This window comes from Melopsittacus undulatus, chromosome 2, assembly GCF_012275295.1.
Source record: "Melopsittacus undulatus isolate bMelUnd1 chromosome 2, bMelUnd1.mat.Z, whole genome shotgun sequence".
NCBI classification, from domain to species: Eukaryota; Metazoa; Chordata; class Aves; order Psittaciformes; family Psittaculidae; genus Melopsittacus; species Melopsittacus undulatus.
The window spans coordinates 72,547,493-72,557,188 of NC_047528.1; the positions used below are offsets into that span (position 1 = coordinate 72,547,493).

A 9,696-nucleotide genomic window follows, 5' to 3' on the forward strand; every position below is an offset into this window, starting at 1 on the left:
AAATATCAAAATATCTGATACTCTCTTCACAGGATGGATATGATTGTGTGACTCTTTATAATCAGAGATGAAAGGAACAGTACTCTACATTCCAGTTTAAAGTGTCCATTTACCTTTCAACACCCCCAGCTCTCCAATTTTGTGCCCTGTGATCTCTTGGACATTAAAAGACTCAAAAAGGGATACAACTAGAGTTGGAATACCAAGTTCACAGCACTCTTTGTTGACAAAGGCTGCATGGACCTAGTGTTAATACATGGACCTGATCCAGCTGAAATCAACAGGCAGCTTTTCATGAACTTCAAAGGTTTTTGAAATATAAGGCCTTGTAAGGTTCAGCTGTGGGAAAGGTCAAAAAATTAAGAACCTTAGTGTAAACTCCTAGGTAAGTACCTTTTTGGTGCAACACTTACATTTGCTAGGTGCCGACTACTAAATATTAATATGAATGTGTCTTTCTTCTGTATCATAATCCTGATATTCAGTCATTAATCACATTTTCAATCTTTGAAGATATGTATGCCAAATAATAGCACTTCCTTTTTTGGTTTACAAAATTTGGATACATACTCAAAAGCAGAGAGAGCAAAAATTCACACAGAATAGCCAATGAAGATGCAGACCAGCTTATGAATTATAATCCCCATTTGTAGACACACACAAATTCAGCACTCAGTCTCAAAAAGCTTTGCCTTTCCAAAATGACAAATGTTCAGCATGTAGATCAGTCTGGTTTCAAGCTGTCTCAGAAATGTACTGAGGTATTTTTTATAGGACAATTACTAAACCAAACATTTAAATTCAGTTCAGAGGACTAGTTAATAACAGACAACCCATATGCAGACAATGAATAATTATTTTAATATGAACACTACCTAGTATATAACCTTTCAGTCTGTAGTAAGAGGATATATATGTTTGAATGAAAAAAGGATTTACGTTTTAGAACTTAAAAAAAGGGTTTTTCCTTTCAGAAGTTTCCTATGCTCTTCAAAAGCAACATCTCCTTCCCTCCCTGACACACACGTGACATTAAAACTATGCTTTGCCAATATTTTTCTATATATAAACATCTGCCTCCAAACGTATTAGTAACATTCTTACTGGGCTTACTGTATCTGGTATCAGGCACATTTACCAACTTAACAATTTTATGATTGTTAAGATAGCATGAGGAATTTTGTAAATTGTAAGCATCCACAAGTAAAATGCAAGAAAAAGTATCTTGGCAACTCTTACTTACTGTTCAACACAATTGCTCACCATTTGCTTGGATTTTTCATACACTACATTTGATTTGTTTTTAAAACTTACAGCTGTGACACAGCCAACATTCTAATTTGGGAAAGCAATGATCAAGGTTACATTCCTAAATGTGAGTAATTGAAACTGCTAGAAAACAAAGACAAGCCTCTGTAACCCTTTCACTCATATTAGCTGTGCAACTGAAATCAGGGAGGTTCCTACCATACCAGAATACATCTGCAAAGATGGTGGCGCAATTCCACTATATGCTGAATAATGCAAGTGTTTTCACTACACACAACTATCATCATTCAAAACAAACCTTTTATCTTCAAAGTTTTTATATACCAGGTCTTTGCAGCTCTTGTTACGACAGCAGATCTCAATAATAAGAGCACACCAAATGCCAGAATAATTCAGATCATACACCATATGAACAATAGACAAAAGAATGACTGGGAATTTTAGCAAGTTTTAAGAGGAAAATCAAAGTAATGACAAATGTTTAAATTTGTCTTTCGAAAGAAATTCACAGCAGTGTGATTTTCAAGACATATGAAAGTCAAAATTATCTAACGCAAAAACTATGTTTGGAAAGGAGATGAGTACTGAAATGGCAATACAAGCAGATGGTACACACTTCCTAAGTAGTAACATGTAGAAAAGATTGTGAACGTGTCCCAAAAGATCTAAGCAAACTCAGTTCCTGGGCAGTTTATCCAAAGGAACTGAAACATTCTGGGAATAACACACCACATATTTACTACATCTCACTACAGAAGTATTACATATCTTTCCCAAAGATTTCATGAAAGCTAATTTACTGTTTCAGAATTACTCAAGACAGTTACAATAAATGGTTTCTTCATGATCTCCACCTCATCTAATGTGGAGCATAGAGAGGCGCATGCACCCTAGACTTACAGCCTGGCCTACAACCTTCCCCAGCTTGAATCTATTGGAGATTTTTGCAGGTGCAGTCACTTTGGAGTTACAAGCAATTTGAAGGCAGATGTGCTGGCATGCAGACAACTAGCTGCCTGACTTGTAAGTAAAGTCTCGTCTTGTGTATCTAGAGGTAACCACTTGAACACTATTTACTTGCAGACCTAAAATCTAGGAACTTTTTATTATTTATTTAAAAGCACTGCCTGTTTTTCCTCAAAAACAATCCACCTAAAAGAGTGAAAGCAACCTCCTACCACCATAAAGTTATCAATCATCTGATAGAACAAGGTTTTAAAGCCTCATTGTTCCCTCTTACAGCTACTAAGCATGCAACATACAGATATATTAGCTGAAAACAGTATTTTCACTTATTCAAAAAAAAGAAAAATTGAATTAGCCTTACTTCATCTAGCTCAGTAGTAATTCGTAAGTACTAATTTCTACTACATTACAGTGAGATTTATACTAAACCACACTTACAAGGGGAAATCTCTTAGTAATTTCACTTCATATAACACGAAACTGGCTTACCACTTGAGCTATGCCTACAATGTATCAAAAGTTTTGACTGCAGCTCATGCAGCTATTCAAGTAAGTTAGCTTAGGTATGAAAATACAGAACCCCAAGGTGACCAAGGTCATGCACACACTGGCTGGTATGTTTTTAAACAATACACATCTTAACAAATTTAAACAATCTCTCATGAGCCTACTCAAGCATGAACCCCAGCTCTGGATCACACTGTATGTCCCAATGCACCTCGACTTCCCTCTTAAGAATAAAGAAACAGATTTGCTAAAATTCCATTTACTACTGAAACAAAACAAACAAAAAAAAGTTAAAACTACAGTGAGATGTATCAATACTTAAAAATGTGAAAAAAAAAAAGTCTGAGTTAGTTTAGCATTAGCATTTTGTTTTTAAGGCACTGACAATCACAAATACTCATACATAAACTAATGTAAACAAACATAAACAGTGAGAATGAATTTAGAATGAAGTGCCAATATTTAGCAGGCATTATATATTTAAAATGTAACTACTCCTATTCTCTGTTCTAGTCATTCCTCCACATCTGGAGCACGAGGTCCAGTGCTAGGCTCCCCATTAACACAGAGAGAAATGGACTTAGTGGATCATGTCCCCAAAGGGATTGTAGCATCTCTCTCATGAGACGAGGCTGAGAGAACAGGGATTGTTTAGGGTGGAGTAGAAAAGGCTCAAGCGGTTCTCATTAATGTTTGTAAATACCTGATCAGAAGGAGTAAAGAAGACAGAGCCAGACTCTTCTCAGTGGTGTCCAGAAACAGGAGAAGAGGCAATGGGCAATAACTAAAACAGAGGAAATTCCACTGGGAAATAAGGAAACACTTTCTATTTTCCTCACTGTGAGGGTGGTTTAACAGTAGAACAGGTTGCCAAGAGGTGCTGTCCAGCCTCAACTACTCTGACATTCTGTGAGCATGTGGCTGTGGCCTCTCTCTATTCCTGTGACTTCTCTCTGTTCCTGTGACTTCATACAACAAAACACGGCCTGTCAATTTGGCTGGCAACCACCCCCAAGTTCTTTATGCACCATTTTTTCATGCATTCTTCATTCCTGCAGTATGCTCTACCACCCTCTCAGGTTTTGACCCAGTAAATAAGATTGACATCTCCTTTACCCTAGTCAAGTTTCACATACTACGCAGGAAGACACTTGAGAGGTTCCTATTTATATCCATACCATTTTCAGCAATACAAAAACTTGTGCAGTAACTGTGACATCATCATGAGGAGTTTTTGTAGGTTACTATAAAACTAGATTCACAAATAATCTTTGGATACATCAGATTAGAACTCCTTTCTCCTGTAAATAAGCTAAATCACTGAGAATTGCTTTAGGAAAGTGTTGAGGGGAAGAATGTATTCAATTACATCACTCTTCTTTACAATCTCAGTCCCTAAAACTGCATGCCTTTTTCCACACAGGATTCAGAGTCTTGATGTTTCTTGAGCCAGTCACCTTAGCCCTTCTTTTCATTCCAAACTAGAAGAGGAATCCCCTTCCCATCTTATAAGGGCACCTTATTAACACACAGTCATGCTCTGTTAGACAACAGAAAAATGAATACAACACCAACTGTGATACAGGACTGTCAGGTCCAAATCTACATCTTCTTCACTGTAGGCAGGCCACTTGGCTTGGTTTTTGGTTGCTGGAAGAACACTATCACCACCATCATCTGTTTTGGTGATTTACAAAGAATTTTGCCAAAACCAGAGTACAGCAGGAAGAACTCTGCTTGTTAATGCAGTCACCCAGGAGCATGGACAGGTTCCAGAGAATGCTCAGATTACTCACTTATGCATGTTACGCAACAGCCTTTGTAAAACCTCAGTCTCGGCACCCAAAACAGCTGAAAGTGAGTACCCTAAACATTAGGCCAGATTTCATGTTCTCTTTCTTTACCTTACTTTTCCAGGTCACAGCCCTATAAGCATTCAGTGCTGTCCAGCAGCACCGGACAAATTACATGTTAGGATAAAAATGCTTCCTCTCACTGGGCAATGTCCAACGCAAGATAAAGCGCAATGCTGCTACTCCAGGAAGACAGAAGAGATATGTAGGAGTCCCTTCATTCATAGATTAAACATCACTCCTGTGAATTAGTGTAATTAATATGTTATTATATAAAATATGAAAACACTATGATCCATTCCTTATGCTTTTTTGTTTGTTTTTTCATTAAAGGATTTTGTGCATGTTCTGTGTGAAACTTCCCAGCCTGTAGATAGCTCATAGAGATAAATAAACCATATATATTTCATCAGGCTATAAGACCTATGTGGTACAATAACTCTCATATTGATCCCAAATGTTGTTTGGTGTAACCACTACCTTGATTCTTCAACAATCCCAAAACTGGAAAACTTCCATGGTCATGGGAATTTCATAGCAAAAAGCAAGCTTCTTCAACAGGCATTCTGAAGATGACAGACTTCAGATTCAGGTAATTAATTCTCATCCACACCAACAGCCTACATAGGAAAGAAGGAAAAAGTGACCTATACACTGGTTAGAACAATTTCCTACAGAGAACGCACCTTTAAAATAGGCTTGAAATTGCAACCCAAATGCAAGTGGGTTTTGGGGGGGATTTTTTGTCGTTGTTGTTGTTTGTTGGGTTTTTTTTAATAAACACTTCTTTTGGCCATCTTACAAATAAGAATGTTAAAGAAAAAAATGCATGAAAACTCTCTGTGGGGGAAAAGATATTAAAATATCTTGTTAGCCTTTTGCAGGTTTGAAAAATATCAATTGGCTTTCAAACTACAGAGCCAGCAGGTACAGAATTAATCCCAATTTCCTGTTCATATTACCTCATGCCCTCTAAAAGGTTACTAGTGGTGCAGTTTTAGCACCATGAACTACATGAAATTAGGTCTCTCTGAAGGTCAGGAAGGCCACCTCCCATGAAGCCCCCAGCTGCTGTCTCCATGACCCCCACTACTGAGGCTGTATCTCAAGCAGGCCTGGGAAATTATTGGGTCAGTCTTCTTTCAGTTCTTGTCCTAACCAAGAAACACTGGAGCTCCTTCGTGCTGTAGTTGGGACCAGCTAGTGTTTAGTTCGCTTCAAAGGTTGAATCAGATTACAAGATAAGTGGGCACCTCTGAAATGAAAAGAGCTCCAGAAACTGCTACCAGTTGAAATGAAAACGGGGAGGGGAAGGGGGGAAGTTTAGAAACAGGGAGAAGAGAGGGTGGATGAAAGGAACATCGTATCCTTTAGCCCTCATGGGATAACACAGCCAGACCAACATGTTCTACAGTCGACTGTGTATTATCAGTCTCTGATGAGAGCACTGGATGTACTCTACTGGATGTGATACTCTAAAACTCGCCTCTCCCTCATTAAAAGACAATGGGAAGTTTAACTTTTATAAAGGAGAACACTTTATCTTCCAAACATTACAGTCGTTCCATGTCTAGCAGGAGTTTAATCCCTGGTAATTTAGATAAATTACCGTGTGCTTCAGCAGGTTGAGGTTAAAACTCCGAGATTTGCAACTGATTAAGTGAAAACAGCCTGTTATCAAGTCCTTACTGAGTAATTTGCAGCTTATTTCACCCTGGCTAATTAAAATGTAATCACTATTGTTTGGCAATGTGCATTCTGTCAGCAGTTTTACGTCGGAAAAGAAATCTTGCCAAGAAAACACAAAAAGCGCCTTTCACCAAGAATTGGCTTGATCTGAACTGCCACTTTCACCACTGAAACTGTAAAACAAGTAAGTTACAACCGCTTGACAACGCTATAAAAAATACTAATCATTTCCAAGATAATGAACTATTTTAATGGGTACCCTCCTTCAAGCCATGCAGTGGAGACCACGTTGACAGCGAAAACTCCGCAGCTCCCTGCCCCAGCCGACAGAGTAGCCCCTTCCCCAGCAGCCCCAGGGTGCACCCCGAGTCTTCTTAGCCCAAACCCGGTTAGCGGCACAGAACCCCTCCTACTGCCGTTGGAACAAGCCTGTTAAACTTCCTTTCACACCGACTTCTTGTTTTCAAACCGGGTTATCTGTAAATATCTCTCGCACTTGCCCTTCGTGCCAGCATCCCGGCCCTGAACACTGCTTTATCCGAAACGTTTGCCCGAGTGGTTCCTGTTTCCAGCCGACAGGAAAGCACAGCAAGCGCGTTCTTCACTTGGTCCCCTGCCCGCTGCCGAAAGGTGGGGTTATCCTGTTCCCACTGGGCTGGCCAGCCCTTCCTAAGAAGGGACATAGTGCGGAGGGAGGGAGGAGGATGACTGTACAGAAGAGGTTAGACGGTTTGGATGGAGTCTGCTGCGTTTAATAGTTGCACAATGTAGAACAGGTGGGGAAGGGAGACGGGAAAAGTGAGTGTAGAACTGGAAGTCGGGAAAGGACGGACAGATATCCGCTGCTGTTACACCGCCACCTTCACCGCTTCCAGCGCGGTCGATTTAGGGCCTCTCTCCCCCTAACTTCATTTTATACACGGCAGGTCTCCCGCCACTTCATTCTCATTTTCCCGCTTCCGATAGCCAGAGAGGTGTCCCTCTGATTCAGAAAATAAACAGCTTTTCCCACCCTCACCTCCCAGGAAGTCGGAACCAAGTATTACCCTTTCCCTATCACCGCTCTTGACAAATAAGGTCAAACTTCCCCTCCAGGCTGGTGAAACGACCCCCCAGCAGGCGGCTCAATGCGGCGACCTGCCCGGCCCGTCGGCAGGCGGAGCCCCGCGGGATCGCTCAGCACCGCCCGGGAGCAAACCGCACCCACGACCAGGGAGCCCCGCTTTGCGGCCGACCCGTCCCAGGCATCTCAGGAGGCAGTGTCCGGGGCCCGTCCCGCGGTGCCAGAAGCAGCGGCTGGGAGTGCCAAGCACCTGTAAGGAGCCGGGTCTCAGCGATGCCCGGGACTCAGCCCGTCCGCCTGGCGGACAACTGACAGACGCGTGGCGGGATGCGGCGTACCGGGAACCCCTCGATCTTCTGCCCAGCCATGCATAGAGCCCGCCCGGCACCCGCAAGCACCGGCGGACCCTGGAGCTGCCGCGGGGCTGTGCCCACCTGTCCACCGCCGTCTCCTCCGGCTGACGGCCCCCAACTTAGCCAAGCAGCGACCTGGTCCCCACCGCGCTTTCTGTCCTGACCCTGCGCCGGTGCCGACACCGCGGGACCCTCAGCCATCCGCCGGGCGGCCCGGGCGGCGGTGATGCACCCCAGCGTGGCGCCATGCCCCTACCTGGAAATGCTTGAAGAAGGCGGAGATGCGGGTAATTTGGAGGCTCAGGCACCTGGAGGTGCATCTGGCGGTGGAGAAAGCCTCGTCCTGTCTGCGGGCGGCGGCGCCTGTCCCTGGCCCGTCGGGGCTGCCGCAGGCGGCCGTTACCCAGAGAAGCAAGGCGAGGGTCGCGCCGGGCGCCCTCCGCAGCATCGCTCCGCGGGAGAGGAGGGCAGCGGAGCGGCCGGGCGCTGCGGGGGGCGGCAGGCACCCGGGTAAGCTCCCGCTCGGCGGGCTGGTGCTGGGCTGCGCTGGGGGCAGACAGCTCCGCGCCGCAGAAACTACACAAGAAAGTTCAATCATTCAACTCTCCTCACCCCCGCCCTCTCCCGCCCGCCCCGGCCCACAGCCCTCCCCCGCCCGGCGGCGGGCGGGCCAAGGCTGACAGCGCCCGCGCCATTGGCTGCGCCCAGCGCCAGTGCTGGGGCGGGCGGGACCTGTGGCCGCGGGCAGGTCGGCCCGGCGGGGTTGCCATTGGCACACGGGGTGTTAACCCCCACCACCACCTGTGGGGCGCCGGGGCGGGCAGCGGGCACGAAAGCTGTTCCGCCTGTCCTCACACACACGCTGGTGCCGCGGGCGGTCTCCGTAGGGTCGGACTGGCACTGCGGTAGGACGGGGTTAAGCCGGGTGCTGGCCCCTGCGCTGCCAGAGTGGAGCTGCCCCGCACAACCCAACCGTGGCTTTGCGTATCGGCAAGCGAGAGAAAGGGCCGACCCTTGAAGCCTTGTCTGCGGTAGTCACTTTTCTTTCTTAAGAGAAAGGACAGGAAGGCAAGAACGTACGAAAATTACTTTTTGAAACTCGGTGTTTCTTGCAGAGGAACACCACGGTGAGCATTTGTCCCAAGGTGAAACCCATAAAGGCTCCTCCAAAGAGTTATTTAAAAATTCAAATCTACAAGTCATTAGTCCAAATACCTCTGGGTAAGAGCTACAAAATTAAATCAGTGCCTTGAGCTTTAAAATGGCTCCCACGTGATGTACATCTTCAGCTCACGTCCTTCAGTCAGTTGCAGGGCCAGGAGCCCACGCTGCAGTGTGTAGCACAGAGGTTACATACCACGTTCTTCTCTCAGTGTACGTTCTATGGAATCCTCCTGTTGCAAGTACCTGTGCTACTAGAAAGAGCAAGTGGATCTTTTCTCACTGGAGCGTGTGGATTGAGCCTCCCAAACTTAAAAATCCCAAGGTCATATGAGCTGAAATAAGTTGTCTTGAGATTGTTTCAGGAGTTAATGCTAGATTAGTTAAATACTATAAGTAGTAGTTTAATGTGGGTGTCAAAGCCTGTATTAAATGGACTGCAGGAGCCTCCTTTACTGGAACAAATTTTAGAATAAATTAAGTGCTCGTTAGGAAATCTCATCAAAGGCCTTCAACTGGTCTGGCTTGTACTAATTTTACATGAGTATAATGGGTCTCTCTTTAGAGATATCCTTACGTACACAAATCTGAAATAAAACATATTCCCCAATGTAATTATTCTATATGCATGCACCTTCAAGACACCAATATATATAAGAAAATCAAAGTATGAAAAGGCTTGCTACATCCAAACTACTGAAACAGTAATTAAATTCTAGCTTTAGATTCTAGCTATAGTTTTACTATCTTACCACAAAAGATACAGATTAAAGGGAAGCAGCATTGGTAATGTGTAAATACCATAGAAAGCCAGACAAGTTATAGTTTAGATACT

The 9,696-nt window shown here is 44.1% G+C and overlaps 1 protein-coding gene across 1 annotated transcript in view; it reads right to left on the reverse strand.

Moving 5' to 3' along the window:
* Nucleotides 1-8,248, reverse strand: part of ANOS1 (anosmin 1) — a 138,981-nt gene extending 130,733 nt beyond the window's left edge. Inside the window, exon 1 of the mRNA XM_034074483.1 lies at nt 7,957-8,248. Coding sequence (XP_033930374.1) covers nt 7,957-8,148 — 192 coding nt within the window. The 5' untranslated portion in view covers nt 8,149-8,248. The remainder of the gene's footprint in view (nt 1-7,956) is intronic.
* Nucleotides 8,249-9,696: the final 1,448 nt, after the last annotated feature.